The sequence below is a fragment of the Mauremys mutica genome, chromosome 19 (assembly GCF_020497125.1).
Source record: "Mauremys mutica isolate MM-2020 ecotype Southern chromosome 19, ASM2049712v1, whole genome shotgun sequence".
NCBI lineage: Eukaryota > Metazoa > Chordata > Testudines > Geoemydidae > Mauremys > Mauremys mutica.
The window spans coordinates 17630340-17652327 of record NC_059090.1 but is presented as its reverse complement, the minus strand read 5'-3'; the positions used below and the strand labels follow the sequence as shown (position 1 = coordinate 17652327).

The window sequence follows — 21988 nt, the reverse complement described above, 5'->3', positions numbered from 1 at the left end:
GCTTATCTGGGCTTTTCCATGCTGCCGAAAGCTGGGCTAATCTCACTTCCTGCTTCTCATGAGATACTAATTACAAGGCATGCCAAATGCAAGACTCTTTGGCTTTCTCTGTCATATAGTCTGTTCCTTGGGGCTGCTTGAGTTTACAGGCTGCTTTACGCCAAATGCAGATTCACAATAATGACTTTCCTCTTGGGCAGAAGATTCTTCCTGTTGACCAGGAAACTCCCAGTGTCAATGGATTTTGTGAGGGGTTTTTATAGGACAATGCATGGGGCTGTGACTCAGGCAGCCTGCTTTCTATTCCTGTCTCTACCCCCAGGTTGCCATGTGACCTTGGGCAAGTTACTCATTAACTTCCTTGACTTGGCTCTGATGAAAGCTTTTGAAATGCAGCCAGATGTGCTGTACTGCAGGGGTGGCTGGCTCAGCTTTCTATAATTCTGATCCGTGGGCTGGGGGAGAAACTTGGGGCTATATACTCGCTTCCCTCAATCCACCGTGGATCTCCTGCTGGTTTCAATGGGAGGCTGGCACAAAGATCATGGCTTTGTATATAAGCACCTAAGCTCTTGTTAAATAATAATATTGACTGTCCCATTCAGTATCACTCAGTGGGGAAAATGTGCTCAGCTTTAACGACTGCTATTTCTGCCCTCTTTTGCTTTCTTCCCCATCCTCCTTTACGTTTCTCTCCCCCTTCTCTGCCTGCACCTCTCCTCCTTTCTCTCTTCTGCATCTTCTAGCCCAAGTCTCTCTCCCCCTCTGGGCTTCACTCCACCTGCTTTCCCATCCCATCTGCTAAAATGGTCAGCAGCGAGAGGGTTCATATTGACACATATAAAGTGTCTGTTAGGGTTAGGTCTCAACACCCCAGCGGCCTGGGAGTTCACACCTCTCAGCAGTTGTTTCCGGCAGTCTATCTGTGGTCTCGGGGCCTTGTCTACACTTGACTTTTTTCTTTTTATTTTGAACTCTCCCACCCTTGCACTTAACTTCTGCAGAGTCTGCATGGTGGGCCATATAGGGTGCATGCAGGTAGCAGCGATCCTCCGAGCCTGGGTCTACAGACCCGGCTTCACGAGGCTGATGCTACCGCACTGAAAACAGCGCTTTCTACCTTGCGGCCCGGGCTGGAGCTCGCGGTCTGAAGCCTAGCTGTAGCGCAAGCCCAAATCTGTCAACTCAGGCTCAGAGGCTCACTGCACAGACGTACCTAGCGGGCTGGGCATTTGACACTCCTCCTGTCCTCCTGCTGCTGAAGCCCAAGAGGAAAGTACTGTTCTGTTTCCTAATGCGCTAGGCAGGCTTGCTTTGTCACTGCTAGTGTCGGCCTGGGCTCGGGAAGGCAGCCGATTGCTGACAGAAGCTGGATAACGAATGCCCTGGCAGTAAATGAGCCAGATGCTTTTTCCACAGCACGCGGCAGGCAGTGCCACGTTGTGGGCTTAGAAGCTGCATAGCTGGAGAGGGACGTTTCAGTCTCTGTGCTGCAGCAACCCAGCAGTATGTTGCGGCCGGAGCTCTGGCCCATGGGCAGGAACAGGGACTGGTATTAGGTACTCAAAGTAAATGATGAGGCTGCAAGTACTGGAAATCTATTCCCTTTCCGTCCCTGTCCCTCCTCTTCCCCCACTAACCTGCTGATCTGCATCCTTTCCCCTCCCCCGTAGGGTACCAAGATTGTCAAAGCGCAGAACCGGAAGCCCTGGCAGGGCTGTGTTGGGAAGGGGAAGGGGGTCTGGGAGCTGGGTAGTGCCTTAGCCTGAGACTCAGAAGACCGGTTCAATTCCCTGCTCTCCCACAGACTTCCTGTAAGTCACCCAGGCTCCCTGAGCCTCCCCTCTGGAAATTGGTGATAAGAGGTCATGGGGTCGGGGGTGGATAAATTTATTAAAAGAATGTCACACACAACCAGGTCATATGGAAATGGGGGCTGTGTAAGGCAGGGTTACAGCCAAGTGTATCCATCTTTTCCAGGGCATGGGGTATCTTCATGCAAAGGGGATTGTGCATAAAGATTTGAAGTCCAAGAATGTCTTCTATGACAATGGCAAAGTGGTGATCACAGACTTTGGACTATTCGGAATTTCGGGTGTGGTTCAGGAGGGAAGGTAAGTTAAGGGTTAATGTCTCTAGTTCATTTCTGAAACAAGAAATAGTGACCAAGTAGACAAAGCGCCAGATTCTGATCTCCATTACACCGGTGTAAATTAGGAGAAGTGATATAGACACCTAACTTTAGACACCCAGGTTTGAAAAGTGTGTGTGGCCGTGGCCGTCCGGCGAAGGCCCTCGGGCAGAATAAAGGGATCTTAAAGCAGGAGGAAATGGGCCCCCGGAAATACCCCCGCACAGACATCTTTCCAGCATGGTGTAGAGTTGACAAGGGCTCTGTACCAGCTGTGTCCTTAGCCCTCAGTGTTAGAGGCAAAAGGTGTGTGTGTGTGTGGACAGAATTCATTACACTACAGCCCTCTTCTGCTTCCCAGGGTCTGTGGGGGACTATGGGAATTAGTATAAGATAGAGCAGCCTCCTGGTTGCTCTAAATTACATCAGGGGCTGAGCAGGCCCCTGCATAGCCTCAGAACATAAGGAGCAAGTGCAGGAATGGAGCCACCGAGAATTAGGCCCAGTATATTTATATGGCAAAAATAAAACTTAGGGTACGTCTACACTACGGGACTATTCCGAATTTGCATAAACCGGTTTTGTAAAACAGATTTTATAAAATCGAGTGCGCGCGGCCACACTAAACACATTAAATCGGTGGTGTGCGTCCACGGTTCGAGGCTAGTGTCGATTTCTGGAGCGTTGCACTGTGGGTAGCTATCCCATAGTTCCCACAGCCTCCCCCGCCCCTTGGAACTTCCGGGTTGAGATCCCAGTGCCTGATGGGGCAAAAATTGCCGAGCTATGCCCTGACCCACCGCGGACACGGTGTTTGACCCTAGAAGCATTTGGAGCTCTGTCTGGAGATTTAAAAAAAAATGATTTTGAATTTCGTCTTCTGTAACGGAGCGCTGATAGAACAGATTTGCCTGCCCTTACAGCGATCACGTCCGCATGGTCCATGCGGGAGCTCTTTCTTTATTTTGATTTTTAACTGCATCGCCACACGTGCTGATCGGAGCTCCATGCTGGGCAAACAGGAAATATTCAAAAGTTCGCGGGGCTTTTCCTGTCTACCTGGCCACTGCATCCGAGTTCAGATTGCTGTCCAGAGCGGTCAGTGGTGCACTGTGGGATACCGCCCGGAGGCCAATACCGTCGATCAGCGGCCACACTAACCCTAATCTGATATGGTAATACCGATACTAGCGCTACTCCTCTCGTTAGGGAGGAGTACAGAAACCGGTTTAAAGAGCCATTAAAATCGATATAAGGTGCCTCCTAGTGTGGACGGTTGTGGCGTTAAATCGGTTTTACACTCCTAAAACCGATTTAAACGCCTAGTGTAGACCAGGCTTTAGAGAAGAAATTTAGAGTAAAAGACTTTCCATCAAGAGTTCCTGCAGCTAGCTCTGTGCTGTGCTCAAGGGCATGTGAAAGGGGTTAGCTAATCTCACTTCCTCCTTGAACTCAGGCGTGAAAACGAACTGAAACTGCCTCATGACTGGCTGTGCTATCTAGCCCCTGAAATTGTTCGCGAGATGTCTCCTGGGAAAGATGAAGACAAGCTGCCCTTCTCCAAGGCGGCAGACGTCTATGCTTTCGGGTATGATTGCGAATCGTTGGTAGAGCGTAGGGACGCGTGAACCCGCTAAATTATGGCCTGATCCAAAGCAAAGGAAAAGAACCACGTTAATTGGGATGGGCTTTGGATTGGGCCTCAAGCACAGAGACCTGAATAATGATGGGTTTTTCTTTTGTGCTGTTCAATCCCTTGCTGCAAAAGATGTAAGCCAGCAGCCTTTCCATCAGAGAGGATGGATTGCCTTGTGGTTAGGGCACAGGATGGGGAGGCAGGCGTTACATGTTTTATTCCAATCTGATATTGGTCATGTCCTATAGCTGACTGGTGCCCCCATCTGTAAAACAGGGATGTCGGTACTCTGTCTTCCTCACAGGGATGTTGAGACTTAATTTATTTACCGGTGTTTCAGGACGGTTTGGTATGAGCTCCAAGCAAGAGAATGGCCTTTCAAGAGCCAGCCAGCTGAAGCACTCATCTGGCAGATCGGAAGCGGAGAAGGAGTGAAGAATGTCCTCGCTACAGTTAGCGTAGGGAAAGAAGTCAGTGTAAGTGGAAAGCCTTTCAAAGAGCCATTGATCAGAGATCCTGTACCAGGTCTGGAGAGGTGGGGGAAGCTTAATGTTGTATGTCCTTGAAGCATCAATCAAAATTATGAAGGAAAAGGAAAAAACACACCCTAAAAATCAATAGTACCTTACCAGCTATTTTGCCTCAGTTCAGATACGTACATACTCAGATACCACGTGGCATTCTGGCCCAGTCATGGACAAGAGCTTTACTGCGCTAGGCGCTGTACACAAACAGAACAAAAAAAGTGCCTGCCTCAAAGAGCTTTACAAACTAGCTGCCGTTCTCATGGTGAAAGGCGTTCCGTTGCCCCAAACACTGAACAGACTAGGAACTGGGTGCTTAGCTCATTGGGTGAAATCCTGGCCTCAGTAAAGTCAATGGCAAAACTCCCTTTTATTTTGGTGGGGTCAGGATTTTACCCCATAGTTTCCTAAGCCTGTCCCATTTTCTGTAGATTTATACTCACGTAATTTCCCCCAGACTGCTCCTCTTGGAGGAGGATCGTGTCAGATAGCACATCTTTTGTATCCGCTTACGTTTACCCCTCTCAGTAAGAGCCCTGGATGTCCCCCTGCACCCTGGAACCTCTGTGGCTCTCTACAGAGGAGAGAGGTGGCTGCATGGGTGTCCAGCACTGCAAATGCTGGATCAGAATCCTGTGCCAGCTCCTCATAGGACAGTGCAGCTGGGATTTCCAGAGGAGCCAGGGGAGAAGGGACAGCACGGTCACTGGGCTGGGATTTCTTTGATCCTGTGGCTGCAGCCCTTGTTCAAGTCCAGGGGCTGGAGCTCTTTTTGTGGAGAACCTGCAGGGTTGCTGTGTACGCTGCCCACAAGCTGGAGTAGGCTTCAGCCTCCATGTAGTTTCTCACACACAAATCATTCGTTCAGGGGCTGGACACTTGTGTATTGGGGAGGTGGGGTGGATTAATATCACTTGTCTTGTAGAAATCCGTAAGCTTTGTGTTCAGGCTGTTGGCAGGATTGTTTGAAGCATGTCCCCTTGTCCTGTATAACTGATGTGGAATAAATAGCAGTCAAGATTTTCAAGTGACTGGTGGCTTTGGGCACTCAACTTGAGAGACTCCAATTTTCAGAAGCCGCTGAGCACCTGCTGTCTGAAAAATCAGGCTCCTTCAAAGTGTCACAAAAGTTGTGTGCCCAAAAACAGAAGCATCCAGAATCCCTAGTCATTTGGCCCTGTCACTGGCCTCGTGAACTAAACAGGATGATAATGACCCCCCCCCCCCCAATGTCCTCCTCAGGAAATCCTCTCAGCATGTTGGTCTTTCGACCTCAGCGAGAGACCCAGCTTTACTGTCCTCGTGGATATGCTTGAAAAACTGCCAAAACTGAACAGACGGCTGTCGCATCCTGGACACTTCTGGAAATCTGCAGAGTGAGTATCTCCTACTCACTTCCATAGGAGTGGGGTTGGACCTATAGAACATATTGTTTTTTTTCTCTTCTGTATAATGCTGTAATAACTGGGTTATATTTGATATTCACTAAATTAAAGAACACTTAACCCCTTCCCCAACATAAAAGGATTCATTCCATTTTTTAAAATGTCTTTATTCATCTTCCCCCCCCCTCCTGAAAATGCAGGCTCAAACATTATTCTTACTTTAAAAGGAAGAGTAAATCCATTGTCAGTTATTCACCTTGGTTTTAAATCCGCTTCTGAGGTAGAAAGTCTATTGGGGTTGGTGGAAAGTGGCAGAAACAGCCATGTAACGTTTGTGGGAGGGGCCGTCTTGGCCTCAAGAGTGGGTGGTAGTGGCTGGAAAGGGGGCATGGCGAAGGGATGTGCTGGAATATATTCTGAGGATTGACCTGTGGGATTATAGCTGTAACCTAAATGGTGATGCAGTCATGAGTCCCTGAAGTAAATGATGGGGATAAACCAAAATCTGATGTGAAAGTCACCTTAGTGTGGAAGAATAGCATAAAGCCCCTTGTACCACAGGGCCTGAGCATTTTAACCTCAGTCTCGTGAATAGCCACTAACTCAGGGGGATGTGGCTTCTGATTCTGCGTGCATTGAAACCAATGGGAGTTCTTCTTCCCTTGACTTCAGTGGGAGCAGAATTGAGTCAACACTGTAGCTAGTGGGCCTGATTTCATCTCATACCAGTTTGTCAGTGTAACTCCATAAGCATTCGTTACGTGCTTACATGACTAATGTGAGGAAGGGCTACTCAAAAGAATAAGGATTCCCAGAATTGGGCCTTTACACCCCAATTCAAGAAAGTATCCTCATCTCAGGAAAGTGCTTTATTTCCATTGAAGTCAGTGGGATTTAGGCACATGCTCAAAATTACGCATATGCTTGTATGCTTTCCAGAACCAGTTCCCCAAAGCAGGGTTTATGTGAGGTACTGGGGAGAATTCCACTCTTAGGGAATATTTTGCTCATTGCTATATTTTCATGAACAGAACTTCTAATATTTATTTTTTTTTCTCTCCTTTTTTTCCAATGGTTTGATCATCCTCTTTCCCATCTCTTAACCTTTCGTGATCCTCCTGCGGTATCTTGCCATAATGCCTCAAATGCTTCACCTTTTTCTGTATTGCAATGACCACTGCATTTCCTGATTTTCTACTTTTTGAACACTTCACCAATTTCCCTGTGCAAAATCTTCCTGACATGGAATTCTGAATACTTTGAATTCCTTCTGAAATGTGACTTTCCTCCAAGACCCTGGCATCCTGACTATACAAAAGGACACTACTCTCAGCAAAGAATGAACATTTACTGTCCAGTCATTGATAAATAGAGCGTTCTGATATTTTCCCCTCTCTGCATCAATCTCTGCTTTAATCATAAAGCGCCGTGAATCCTTTATACTTGTCCCATTATAGTAATTTTTCTAAAGCTAGAACACAAATGTTCTTAAAAAGAACACCTCAAATATATCACCAGTTATACAGATACTGCGCAATGGCCTGCTGCTGGGAAGGCCAAGTGTCGTCTTTGCACCCTGAATGCTACAGCAGCGACAATGGGGCAATTTAACCTTCGTCCTTGCTGCTGTTGATTTGAGCTCTGACCTTTAAGAAATGTGATCAGACTCTTTGGGATGAATTATAAAATCCTAGACAATTTCAAGGGTTTTGAAACGTATTTGAAAATGATGTTGAAACTTAAGCTAAAATATATGTAAGCACATGTATTGTATATAATTATGCTGCTTTTCCTACCTGTGCTTCTGTTATAAGAGAAATAGCCCGTTCTTTTTTTTCTCCCCTCTGGTCTAATGAGATTTTACCTTAGAAATCCCTCTTTGATTGAGTTAGCGGAGTTAGATAGTGAAAGGTGGGCCAGATCCTGTTTTTGTGCCTAGAACTCCCAATGAATTCAGTGGCAATTCCACACCCGCAGCAGTTACAGGATGAGGTCAGTAGCTGATGGAGCTACAGTGGAGCTGAATCTCTCCCTTTGTGTCTAATCTCCTGAGATGTAATTAACCGTAACATAGAATGTGACCTGTACACTGTCTGAAAATCCCCACTTACCTTATAAAGCACATCTTAATATGGATGGTTCTGTTTCATAGCTGAAAGGCTAAGATCATCAATAGCTTTTTTTTGCACGTAGGGATTTGGGGTCAGATTTTTAAAGATCTTTAGGTGCCTAAAGATGTGGATACTTAATGGGCTTTCAAAAGCACGCACATGTCTGCTCCCATCAGATCCTTTATCTGAATACCTTTCCTCGACACGTTGAGGTATTTTTAAAATCCTTTTGAAAGGTGTTGGACTGACAGCCCTGGAGAGGGAAGCTCTCTGTTTAGCCCCAGCCTACCACCAGCATGAGTGTTCCTCAACGTGCCTCCGCCCGGTTTGATAGGATGGCTGGATCTCCAACCCCATTTTGATTGGCCAGGAAGGACCTCACTGAATTCCAAATGTGACTGAGCATTTGCCACTAGGGATGGGATTGGGATCGCCCATTAAGTAAAAGTTCAGCCACAGCCAGCCTTGACTCACTTTTAACCTGCTATGTAGAGGTGAAGGGCTCCCAACCCATTACCAAGTCCCTGCTGAGCCATCCAGTCTCCGTTGTGACATTTTCCCCTCCCTTTGTATTCACTTACGCTGATCCTTCTTTCTGTGAATCTAAATCATTTACCCATTTGGGTGACGTGACTGCTCATTGGCTATGAGGTTTGTCTAGCAAATCGGACTCAGCGGCGTGTCCAAAAGGAGTCTGCTTTCCTTGCTGTAGATGACTACAGTACAGAAGAGCACAGTAGTAGACTGCACGTTTCGTACATCTTAATGTCCAGTGTTTCTGTTCAGTGACTATCGTGTTTCTCTGCACAATAAAGGACACTTCTGCTAGATAAGTGGCCACTCTGAATTTTTATGAATGGTCTGGCACCTTTTTGCTAACTTAACATTTCCCAAAACTTTGGAAGGTCAACTTCCCTTCAAGAAGATTTATCCAGTAGTGGCCCCTATAGGCCCCATCCCATGTGTTCTCAAAGGCATCCCCAAAAGAAGCTGTCACTGAGGGCTTGTCTATATGGGGAGATGGACTGGAACAACTATGCAGAGAAAGCTATTCTGCAGTGGCTATTTTGGAATGGGTCCCCATGTGGGCACACTTCTGGAATAAGTCACTTTATTCTGGAATGATTAGTGCACTTCCAAAGCACAGTGAGTAATCTAGAATAAAATCACTTTTATTCTGGAATAGTGTGTGGAATAGCGTATTCTGCAATAACTAGTATGGCCAATTTCCCTGTATAGACAAGCTCTGAGTAGTTCGTGTAGATCTTTATAAATTGATCCTTCCTCTCCTTTTTTGCATGCTTTTAATGGAGATATATTGTAAGTGTTAACAGTGTTAATTATCAACATTGGCATTTGAGTTGGTGCCCACTGAATGAATGGAGCAGCTCACAACTCAGAGCTATTTCAGGCTCAGGCTGTTTCAGGCAGACATTACTGGACTGGTTACATTCAGGTCATGTTTTTGAAGGTTTTCTTCATAACCGTAACAGCTAGAGACTGACTTCTCATTTTTTAAATGCAAGCTGTGTGATTTCTGAGGCACAATAGAGACACAGAAGTTCACACCCTCTCTGGCAAATTGTTTGGGTTCACCATGCACTTTGAGAATCTCTACACTAACCCCTTGATTTATTTTAGGATAAGCCTCACAATGTATAATTCTCTAAAGCTTGCTTCTAGTGACTGCAAACTAACTCTTAATTGTTTTTTTTTCTTCCTATCTTTTTATAGGTTGTAGCTTCTGGTGCAATAACTGGGTCTGCCTTGCATGCTTCCATGTGTTGTATCCTAATCGACAACTTGGACAATCATCTCTCACTTAAAAACAAAACTACCAAATTTTTTAACCTTTGGACATAACCAACACTTTACGAATTCCTCTCTCCTGTCTTTTCTCTTGGTGTGGGCTGTTAGCTTGAATAACAATGCTTGTCTTCAAGAAAAATTGCTGTCAACTAACAACGTGGCCATTTGTGTTCACTTCTGAATCATTTCAACAGGACAGGCTGTAGCTTCTTCCTTGAAATGGTCTTGTGATTACTGTCTAACGCCTACTACTAGCAAGGCATAAGCAACAGAAATGGCACTCTGTGCTTGGGTTCTGTGGTTGTGGGTTGTTTTGTAGTTGCTAAATGTTGTTGTTGTTTTCGGTTGTGCATTCTGCAAGTCTCATCCAACAAAGAGTGGTGCGGGACTCAAGCAGCTGTGAGTCCTTAGGTTACACCTCAAATCATTATTGCTGTGTAGCTGCTGAATGTTTTTTGTTCTCACAGGCACAAATTGTCATTAAGAACCAATGCTGAACGGGGTGGCAAGTTTGTATAATTTTTGGTGGTGCCCAGAACGGGTCCAAGTCTACCCCACCCCACCCCCATGCCTGCCTTGTAAGCAGAGAGATTTTTAAATAATTAAAAAATGGTCTGGAACAGTAAGCGTTTGTGCAATATAGGGAAACTGTTAATGTGGGGTGGGAGGATGAGGGCTCTGGCTGGGGGCGAGGGGTCTAGGGTGGGGCTGAGGATGAAGGGTTGAGGGTGCAGGAGGGGGCTCAGGGCTAGGGCAGAGGGTTGGGGTGGGGCCAGGGATGAAGGGTTGAGGGTGCAGGAGGGGGCTCAGGGCTAGGGCAGAGGGTTGAGGTGCAGGGGGGCTCTGGCTCTTGGCTGGTGGTGCCAGCTTTGGGGTGGGGCAGGGCTGGGGATGAGGAGTTTGGGGTGCAGGCAGGCTGGGGCCGGCGAGGAGGACTCCAGTCCCCCCTCTCCCTCCTGGCAACACACTGACCCAGCACAGTCACTGCATGTGCTCCTGGGGCCGGGCCCCTCTAAGGTCCAGGAAGCCCCTTCACCTCCTTGTGGTGGGTGCTGGGGTGGGGGGGGAGAGGAGCAGGCTGCCATCACGTGTGCGCCTCCTCCCTCCACAGGTGGCAATTGTACCTCAGCCTGCCACTGGCACCGCTCCCTTTTGTAGCCGGCAGCTATTAGGGCCAGAGCCAATTTCCATTGAAACCAGTAACCACTTTTTGTCATTGACTTGAATGGGAACTGGTTGAGGAGTTTAGTGACTGAGACGTAGGCCCTGAAAGGGTATTTGGGCTCTCACTTCCACTGAAATCAGTCAGTGAACGCCTCGCTTTCCAGGGGAGCGAACTGGAAGGAGGCAGGTTTCCTTGCTCGAGGTGTGTCTACGCGAGAACCACTTCTGCAGTACAGCTGCAGCTTTGACGCTGTAATGTAGACACTGCTACAGCGATGGAAGAACCCCTTCCATCACTGGAAAACCACCACCTCTGGGGGCTTGGCTACACTTACAAATTTGCAGCGCTGCAGCAGGGTGTGAAAACACACCCTCTCCAGCGCTGCAAATTGCGGCGCTGCAAAGCGCCAGTGTGGTCAAAGCCCCAGCGCTGGGAGCGCGGCTCCCAGCGCTGTACGTTATTCCCCACAGGAAGGTGGAGTACGGACAGCGCTGGGAGAGCTCTCTCCCAGCGCTGGCGCTTTGACTACACTTAGCGCTTCAAAACGCTGCCGTGGCAGCGCTACCGCAGCAGCGCTTTGAAGTGCTAAGTGTAGCCACAGCCTGAGAGGCAGTATCTAGGTCGAGGGAAGAATTCTTCTGTTTCACAGCCCTGAGCGTTGTAGTGAAGCCGACTTACCTTTTATAGTGTAGAGCAGCCCTCGGTTTGAGACCAGTTGTAACTTTTAAATGACTTTCTCCCTCCCCTTTACACACTCTCACAGGCCCAGGAACAATCCAGCCATTTGAATTTTATCAGTCATTTGATTAGCGTTGCTAATTAGGGCCCTTATTCACCAAAGGGCTTTGCTTTAAGTTCCTCTACTTCAATTTAAGCATGTGTCTAAGAGCTTTGCTGAATCAAGCTCGAGCACAGCATATTTTTTTTAAATTTAAATCTTAGGGACACTCAGGAAAAATTAATCAGAGTTAACTTTTTCCATTGGAAAGCGAGGAGTTCACTGACTGATTTCAGTGAAAATGATTAAAGTCTTGTGTGGACACTCTCTCATTCAGGGTTAAACTAAATTAAAGCTACTTTAATTTTGAATGAGTGTCCACACAGGGGTTTAGGCAGTTTAACAAATCCACTTTAAATTCACATCTCTGGTTAATTAGGATTAACCTTCCTTAGAGGCCACATGTAGACAAGCCCTTACAGATCTAACAAACGATTTAGTTTGGCAGGCTATGAAGCGAGAGCCACTATCAGTTTGCACTAATTTTCAATGAAGACAAATGATTTCCAGTGAGTGTTTTCTGGAGATGAGTATCAGAGGGGTAGCCGTGTTAGTCTGGTTCTGTAAAAGCAGCAAAGAATCCTGTGGCACCTTATAGACTAACAGACGTTTTGCAGCATGAGCTTTCGTGGGTGAATGCCCACTTTGTCGGATGCAAGAGTCTGGAGATAAATGTCTTTACATACATGATATTACATTTCCGGATAGCCAGGTGCTTGTGTACAATATTGTACAGTAAAAGAAAGTACTCTTCAATTAACTCATTTGTGGCACCTGCCTTTAAGTCATCTAAGGAGAAGGTTTTTTTTATATTGAATCTTTCAAGATAGTGCTAACAGACCTTTAGTAAATGTAGGAAGGTCTCTTTCCACTGACCATTAGTACAGTCTGGAGAGGGGAAAAAAAATGGGTTTTTAAAAGATTGATCCTTTTCCTTGATGGAAATTGACCTTTCAATAGTAACTTTCCTCCTCCCACCTTAACAATGGTTTCCCAGACTTTGATTCTTAACTGGGGTAGGGAGAAAAGGAATAATCTAGTTTCTTACCTTTTGATCAATCTGGGCAGGGGAGAGCCATTTTGGGGGAGGGAGATTTTCAAAAGCACAAAGGACAGCTGGGTTCCAACACCCATTTAAAGTCAGTGGGTGTCGGGCGTCCTGCACACATTTTGGGCCTTTGAAAATTCCCCACCTGGTTGGTTGGTTTGTTTTTCTCCCCCCCCCCACCCCTTCTGGAATGTTCTTCTCTTTGAAGCAGAAAAGATTTGCACTGGGGGCAAGGACTTCAGGATCAAGGCCTATTATCTAAGTGCCGTGATCAGCAAATAAAATGAACTTTAACTTCTTTGTTGGACGACCTTGCATTGTGCTGAAGTGCAGAGCGTAACACATTTTATTTCCTTTACAGGACGCTTTTTATAAGGGCTGTTTATAGGGCTCTTTGTACAACGAATCAAAAATAAAAAGAATGCATAACTTTTTTTCCCCCTCCCTCCCCCCCTCTTTTCAGCATTAACAGTAGCAAAGTTGTCCTCCGGTTTGAAAGATTTGGCTTGGGAATCCTGGAATCAAGTAATCAAAAGATATAACATGGTGTGTAATTATCTTGTTGATACTGTTGTCTACCTGCTTACACACAACATCGGAAACCGTCACAGCATCTTCCGAACTATGAAACTGGTGCAGCCCTACCTGCAAGCCACACGACCCCTCCGTTCAAACTGGCGTATGTTGTTTCTGAAGTCTGAGTTCTGCCTAAGCACCAGCAATTATTTAAAAAATGTTTACATCGGATGTTTCTCTATGTGAACTATATTTTTTTAACATGATGATAATAAAGGTGATTTTAAATTTTTTCTTTAAGTGCAAGCATTCAAACGGCACTGAAAAGAACTGCTTCCCCCAGTTCTTCATTGCATCTGTGGAGTAACTAAGGGCTAATTTCTGCACTGCAAATCATGCACAGTTTCCACTGAAGCTAATAGAGGTTGCACGTGTGTCAGAACAGCTAGCTTTAAATCACTAATGCAGCCAATTCAAGTGAGAAGGAATGGCATTATGGCCCCATTGTGTCTTTTAGAAGTTTCCTTATGGAGAACTTCAGTTTTTTATTATGTTGAAAGGAAATGCATGGATTGTGTTATGGTTTGGGCAAACTAATAAACTCTGGATTACTGATCTTCTCTGGAAACTTTGTCCAAGCTTGGGCTGGTTCTGATCTCAGTTACACTGCTGCAAATCTGGAATACCTCCACAGTGGAGTTAACTCAGAGTCCAGATTTACACTGAGATCGGAATCCTGCCCTTTTGTCTTGACTGTTGATTAGAGTGGAACCCTTTTCTAGCATAGTTCATTTATTCATAAAATAGCAGAGGGTGGGATTTTCAAAAAACCCCAAAACCATGAGGGGAGTGGGAGCATCATAATCTCACTGGCTTGCAGTGAAAACTGGGCACCTGAATCCTTTAAGGGTTTTTTAATCTCAGTTTTAACTTTTACAGATTCACAGTAATCAGAGTTGCCATCTGCCTATTGCAGCACTGTACTTATTTGGGACTTAAATTCTTCTCCATTGCAAATGGAGTTTCACTGTAAGCAGGTTCCACAGTAATTGAATAATGGGTACTAGCATCCAGTCCATGCCAGCTGCATTCGAGACCATATAATCCACATTCAGGGCCTGCTTCTGCTCTCACTTACAATGGTGTCAATCAGGAGTGATTCCACTGGTGTCCGTGGAGTTACACAGCTGTAAAATGAGTGTAAAGGAAATGAGAGCTGGATTCATACTGTTTACTAAAACTGCTGGTGGTGGTGGTGGTAATACACGTGGCTGTGTGTATCACTTCAGAGTGGATTCAGTTAAAAAAAAAATTACCTACTTCCTACAGTGAGACCCCAGAAAGATCCAATAATTATTCCCCTTCTTCTTTCCTCCCCCCCCCCATCTTCAGTGTGTCTACAGTACAGGAACTGGACTATGGTTTTAATCGGCTTTGGCCCTTTATTAGCACTACTAACATTTTAATAATGCAAAACAACATGGCTTCTAGTGGAAAAGAGAAACTGCCTTCAAACACCCTTACTAGACTAGGGAGGTGCTGGTAAATAAGCGGTAACTATAGCTGGCCTGACTTTGAAAGTTGTTCAGCCCCTGCGGAGCCTGTTGACTTCACTGGGAGCTGCCTTTGAAAATCAGGCCCAGGATGTCTCGTACCTCAGACTGAACAGAAAGCTTTGTTTCCTGGTGTGCTCTTCCTGCAGAGTTCAGTTGCACTGCTTTGCCCTAGGCTGACAATTCAGGTTAGACTTCTGAACAGCCTGCTTAGTTCATCCTCGTTATTAAGTCCTCTGCATATGAATGAAAGAGTGACATGAACACACACAGGAGAGCTGAGTTTTAGATGTTTCCTTATACTAATCTCTAGATCAAACCAGTACTTGAGTCCCCCCTCCCCCCAATACAGAAGGCAGGTATATATATTACAGCACATGAAAAGAGTTACCTTACCAAGTGGAGGGGTCAGTGCTAACAGGACCAATTCAGTCAAGGTGGAAGAGGCCTATTCCCAACAGTTGACAAGAAGGGGTGAATATACATACCTGCCTACTGTATTTTTCACTCCATGCATCTGATGAAGTGAGCTGTAGCCCACGAAAGCTTATGCCCAAATAAATTTTAGTCTCTCAGGTGCCACAGGGATTCCTTGTTGTTTTTTGCTGATACAGACTTACACAGCTACCCCTCTGAAACCTGTCCCCAAACTAGAACGATTTCTGATGACCCAGCATGGAGTTCCTGGAAACGCCCCCCCCCAATCACTCCCTCCACCCACTAATGACATAGTATCGCTTTTAGCGTGAAAGTTCTTTCCGGTGGCAAAAAGTAACCACTCTTTAAAAGCTTCATTTCCCTTTTGAAACCTGAAAGCTTGAGGTGCAAAAGTTTCAGGGAGCTTTTTAGCTGCTTTTTATTTGTCACCAGTGACAATGCTGGGTGCAGGACTTGATTCTCATGCTTTTATTCTGAAAAAAATCAGGCTTGAAGCATTTGTGTTTTTGTGTAAAAACTAAGACTGGCAGGGATCCTAATGAGGAAGAAAGTCCGGTCTTGAGCCATGTCTCGTGTTTTAAAGGTTGGATTTTTTTTTTGAGGCAAAACCCACAAACTCAGCACTTTTTGCATAGAAACAAAGGGGCCACGTTCTGATTAGTGGAATCATCCCACCCAAATGGACGTGCGTATGAGCTACAAAGGCCGTGTTAATGTGCAGCTTGTATGCTGGCTTTAGGCAGCCCTGCATGTACAATACCCTGGGCTGCGCCCACATGCAAGGGGCTGTGCACAGGTGCCACTGCCAAATTGGGGGTCCCATGCATAGAAATGTATAAGCCATGCCCCCTGGACAGCCGCTCCATGACTCCTAGGAAGACTTTGTGTTTTTATATGGTGCAGATCTCAAAGCACAAAGATGGGTAAGATCTGTTCTCATAGGTGGGGAAACAGAAGGCTTGTGGAGCAGCCGCTCTGGGGCTGCATCCTCACTAGGAGAAAAGATCAGAACATACCCTGAGTTAATTAACTACAGGTAAAATCCTAGTGAATACCAGGCTGTTGTTGTTTCCACAAGCTATCAGGTCAAGTTACAGACTGTTTAACTCCACCCGCTAACTTGTACAAAAACTGCAAATTGTGTTGTCTTCTCTAGGATTCTATCTCTAGCTAAGAATGCACATCTACCACCTTGCTTTGTGAAGACAAGGCCCATGCATCTTCCAGCCTCCCAGACTGGGAAATACGGCCCAGATCCTCGCAGATATTTAGGTGCCTAATTCCCAGTGGCTTCAATGGGTGACAAGTGCCGAAATACCTGGCACAATCTGGGCCTGAGATCCCATTTCAGGTTTTCTGGGAGGCTTCTATGTGCTGTCTTTGCCAGAATTCAATATTCAGGCCAGATGTCAGTCTGGACCCTTCAGGCTGTGGGGAGCCCCCCCCCCCAAGCCTTGAGTGGAGTGCAAGGGGCCGCAAACAGCACATTGGTTTGAAGGCTCTGAACCTTAATTTTTAATAACCCTTTTTGATTGTACTCCGACCCCTTAAAATCTGTCTAGCATTATTACCGCTGACCGCTTTTCTGAGTTAATGTGGTAAGATGCTTCATTTGCCTTGGGCATCAGATACTATGTTAGATTTAAATATTTGGTTGCTAAAAATGAGGGGGTGCCCAGTCTTTCAGAAAGGGGCAGTGGGAGCAGAGGAACTCTAGGAGTAGAGATGCACCAGTTGAAAGAATGACAAGTGTAGGAAAGGAGGGTGGCACTGTGCATTATAGGTGTATAAATAAAATATCCATGCTCCCAGGTAACACTAAGCAAGTGGGCAAATGCTTTAGCTAAAATAAAGGTCTTGTTTTGCTGGAGGGTGTAGCAGATCTATGCAGATACAATGGCTTTGTCCCATCAGGCACCCTATCCCATTACATCTATAGCAGGTGTGATCTCACATGCACATTCCAGCAGCAGCAAGCTGGGTAATAGCTGCTGGTACTGGTACTGGTTCATGACTTCTGCTATAGAACTGCCTGGGGTGTTGGTACTTAAGGGAAATACAATCCCTTGGGGAAAAGATACTAATCCCATTGAAGCACCCGGGGTTTGCTAGTGACTTCAGGGGGGCTAGGATTAGACACTTAAATTAAACAAATACTTTGTGGCAGTTCCATTTCAGACATTTCCCCCACCCCACCCCGTGCACATTACGGCATGCAGACAAAATAGGGTCGTGGAAGTGCTTTGAAATGTTAGAGTTCATGTTTTCAAATTGGGGGTGGGGGTTGCAGCTAGTTTCTTTCTCTAGGACATGCAAAATGACAGCCATGCTTCTAGAGGCCACATATGAAAATCTGGCCCCTGATTTTTTTTTCTCAGAGCAAACAAGATGGCATAAATTATTCCTAACTTCCATGTTCCAGACAGTGTAATAACAAGTAGATGCTAAGTCAACACATGCTCAGTCTCTTACAAATATTGTGTTCAAATGTTTATAATGTGTGTGTGTGTGTCGAATGTAAAACTGGTTTGTGTGATAGTTACTGATCCCACCATAACTTTATTTAATTAAATGAATAAAACCCCTTGAGTGTAACTGTATTTGTAGCAAGCTATTTACACCATATGGTTTTGCCGATTGAAAAAATACTAATATTTGCTCTTATCGCCAAAGCTGAAGACTGAATTGTGCCATCAGTAATAAGCAGGATTCAGTTTCATTAGAAGATTTAGCTTAAATATTGATGGCACAATATGTGCCTAAATGAAGGGGGAAATTAGACTTCAGTGCTTCTCTAAATTACATGAAATAAAAACAGATGTTAAGACTTATTAGACAAAACCTCCATTAGCTTCAGAAAGTGTTTTTGGCTAAGTAAAGATCTTGTGATTGAAAGTTGTTCCATTTGTATACTTTTAGTCTTTGCGTTCTGAATTATTAGTCCTTCATGTAACTGAGGAACATGACTTTGGTTTGAATATGTGGCACTGGCAACAGCCTTGATGTACTCATAGCAATTAGTTTCTGCAAGCTGTGTGGGTAAAACAGGACCCTACAGCAGGGCGTTCCAAACCTTTGGTGAGGCACATCTTGGTAAGGTGATGGTCTTGAATGCTCTTCCTCTCCTGTTCCCCACAGCACAGACCACTGACTTCTCATAGTTGTGTTAACCATTCTCCCACCCATTCATTAGCAGCTAGCCTTCTTGTGGCAACATGCAAAAGTAATGGGAAAGTGATGCATTCTTAACTGTCCTTCAATAAAATGATCAGCTGGAACTGTCTAGCACAATTTGAGATCCACTACCCAAAAGTTACTTGCACATTTTAGAAACCTTATTCACAGAAACACAGGGCTATGTTACCCATTCCCTTCTAAGTAGAACTCCCAGATACATTTCAATGGGAATGGCACAATAGTCCCAATACAGGGCTCTTTATATCCCGACAGATTCTGATACCCTTACCCACATCGAGCAGCACTTTACTGAGAACTGCTCGGTGGTCCAGATCTTCAGCAGGCGTGTGGTGAGATCAGTGGAGCAACACTGATTTACGCTAGCTGAAGACCTGGCCTGATGTGAGTTAAGGTATTAGAATCGTGCAGTTATTTTAACTGTCTAATATCTTGGATCTAAAACTGTTTTCTTGTTTTAAAGAAGAATTTACAAAAGCCTGGGCCGTGAATGGTGTCTTTGGGTCTGATTGCTGGTGAAAATGGGAAGTAACTCAGTTGATGTCAATGGTGTGAAAAGAATCAGGCCCATTTATTCCTTAACCCGTGTTGCTAACTGAACTGGGTCTTTATGCTGCATTGTTTTATGATTGTTTGTACTATTTCTTTTTGTGGTGATGTTATGTAAGGGAGTGACTAGCACGGTAAGCCTGTATCGTTTTAGCCGTGTAAATGTGAAGCTTGCTGTACAATACTGCTACAATAGCCACGACTTCCGTAGTGTATGTAAATGGAGTCTGTAATATGGTGAAAATTGACATTTCCTTTTCAAATGTGATGTAAACTTTGTACAGTAAATTTTTTTTATATTTTCTATCAACTGAGTTTGTCTTCCAGAATTGCTATTAATTTAATTAAAATTGTTAGTATTAACAAAGGGTTCTGTATTAGTTTATGCAACTGGCAAAAAAAAATTGCACTCTATGCTAATAAAATTCTGGATATTTAGGATTCTTTTCTGTGAATAAATCTCTGCTCTGGATAAAACAAGTCATAGAATTGTGTGGGGTGTTTTTTGGTTAGACTTAGGGTTGATTTACAATATAAACAGGTTTCCAAACTCACTGAATATTTTACACTTTTGGTGCTGAAAGATCTGAGTATTTTACAAATACATTGTTATGACAGGAATGCCCAGAGGACCCAGGAATTCCTTATGCCAGGTGCTATACAAACCCATAGTAAGAGACCGTTCTCCTCCTAGAATGCTCAAACTCTAAACAGACAAAATAGAGAAGAGAAACAATAGGGTGAATGACTTACCCAATGACACACACTAAGTGCATGGTTAAGTTAGAAATAATGCGTGTCTCCCCATCCTCTAGACCACAGTCTCCCCTACATTATAGTAAACATACTAACCATTAAATGCAGCACTTCCCACGTTGTAAACATAAAAAAAAATGACAGGAAGGGTGGCTGGCAGAAAAGAGAGCACAAGAGTGACAGTAATTTCACATGGCTGCTCAGCAGCTACATATCAGCTCGATAGGTTAAGAACATAAGAACGGCCGTACTGGGTCAGACCAAAGGTCCATCTAGCCCACTATCTGTCTACCGACAGTGGCCAATGCCAGGTGCCCCAGAGGGAGTGAACCTAACAGGCAATGATCAAGTGATCTCTCTCCTGCCAGCCATCTCCATCCTCTGACGAAGAGAGGCTAGGGACACCATTCTTACCCATCCTGCCTAATAGCCATTTATGGACTTAGCCACCATGAATTTATCCAGTTCCCTTTTAAACATTGTTATAGTCCTAGCCTTCACAACCTCCTCAGGTAAGGAGTTCCACAAGTTGACTGTGCGCTGCGTGAAGAACTTCCTTTTATTTGTTTTAAACCTTCTGCCTATTAATTTCATTTGGTGGCCTCTAGTTCTTGTATTATGGGAATAAGTAAATAACTTTTCCTTATCCACTTTCTCAACATCACCCATGATTTTATATACCTCTATCATATCTCCCCTTAGCCGCCTCTTTTCCAAGCTGAAGAGTCCTAGCCTCTTTAATCTTTCCTCGTATGGGACCCTCTCCAAACCCCTAATCATTTTAGTTGCCCTTTTCTGAACCTTTTCTAGTGCTAGAATATCTTTTTTTGAGGTGAGGAGACCACATCTGTACACAGTATTTGAGATGTGGGCGTACCATGGATTTATATAAGGGCAATAATATATTCTCAGTCTTATTCTCTATCCCCTTTTTAATTATTCCCATTTGGTCAGCTTGTTGAGAAAAGTGCAAATTAAGTGCTCAATCAAAAACCACTTGATGGGGCTTGGGTGCTAAAAACTGAATCATGCATGGACATGTGGCTTGCCCATGTGACTCCAAAACTCCATTTTGGAACTGGACTTTGCACAGGAGAGAGGAGGGAGTCTCCAACCACAAGAGAGAGTCTATTTAAACGTCTGGGAGATCCCTCCATTTTGTCTTCAGCTGGCAAAAGAAGGAGCCTCTCCGTGCCAAAGGATACCTGAAAGAGACTGGAACAAAGGACAGTAACTACAGGGGGTGAGAGTGATTGCTGGACCCAGACTAGCAGGAGACTAGTCTGTAACAGGAAGCTTACTGGAACTGGTGAGGTTTTATGTGTATTCAGTTTCTGTGTTAAAGACAGGAACACTTCTGTAAGCTGCTTTCAGTTTATGCCTACAGGTGTTAGGGGACATGGTTCAGACCTGAGTCTGGGTTTGCAGCAGGCGAGCGGGTCTGGCTCAAACCAGGCAGGGCACTGAAGTTCTAAGCTGCCAGGGCAGGAAAGCAGGAGCAGAAGTAGGCTTGGCACATCGGTTGGCAGTTCCTAAGGGGGTTTCTGTGATCCAACCCGTCACAACTTTTATAGTAGGTTATACTGATGCTGCCATGGCCAATGCATATTCAATAGAGGTCCTTATTTGTATTTCCTCCCCTTAAGGTGTCCCTTTTGTATAGGTTAGTATACATATGATGCTACCCTATTAGCATACACATCAGTTTGCTGTCATGGCAGCTTTGAGGTTGGAGATTCTGTCTGGAACTTTGCGGTTGGAGGTTTCGGATGCTGGTGTCAGCTATGTTTTGTGCTCGGGTCAGCTGTGGTCTGTGGATGGCTGATATCAGCATTCTGAACCAAATCCCCCCTCTGGCGTGCCACTTTCAGTTCTCTATAACTTATGAGATACTTAAGTTTATCTGTAGCAAAGGTTATCGGCCTCAAGGCTCACACTATCTGCTAAAGCCAAATCTTACAGGATAAAAGCCTGTAGGTTCCTTGCATTACTACTAAATATAATAAAGCAGGATAACAAAGCAATGAATGTAATACAGGTAAGCTGGCTCACTGGGCTACACAACCAACCCTATCACACAATCCTCTAGTCCGGTGCATCCCAAACTTTCCTTCCCCAAACTTCTTACTCAATTCCCAGAACGGAAGCAACCTCCGGATTCACATACAGCTGTTGGACATTTAACCCTTCGTGTCCATGTGGACTGCTCAACTGCGCCCCCCTCTTCTCCCAGCCTGCCTCTCCTCCCCCAGCCTGTGCCCCTCCCCTGCCTGAATTCCTCTCCTCACAACCTGCATAACACCCCTCCCCGCCTTCACCCCCTCCTCCCCAACCTGTGCCCCCTCAGCCAGCACTTCTCCCCTGCCTGCACTCCTGTCCCTTCCCTTCCTCCAC

General features: G+C 45.1%; 1 protein-coding gene across 7 annotated transcripts in view; it reads left to right on the top strand.

The window, feature by feature from the left end:
- KSR1 (kinase suppressor of ras 1) overlaps positions 1-19318 on the top strand; it is a 150914-nt gene extending 131596 nt beyond the window's left edge. For 5 of the 7 annotated variants that reach the window (XM_044993752.1, XM_044993753.1, XM_044993750.1 and 2 more), the window contains 5 exons: positions 1981-2114; positions 3588-3719; positions 4108-4243; positions 5534-5667; positions 13051-19318. In XM_044993752.1, coding sequence (XP_044849687.1) covers positions 1981-2114; positions 3588-3719; positions 4108-4243; positions 5534-5667; positions 13051-13129 — 615 coding nt within the window. In that variant the 3' untranslated portion in view covers positions 13130-19318. Of the gene's footprint in view, positions 1-1980; positions 2115-3587; positions 3720-4107; positions 4244-5533; positions 5668-6969; positions 8738-9521; positions 10183-13050 lie in introns of those variants that run through there. The other 2 variants (XM_044993751.1, XM_044993749.1) reach the window with 2 other exon arrangements.
- Positions 19319-21988: the final 2670 nt, after the last annotated feature.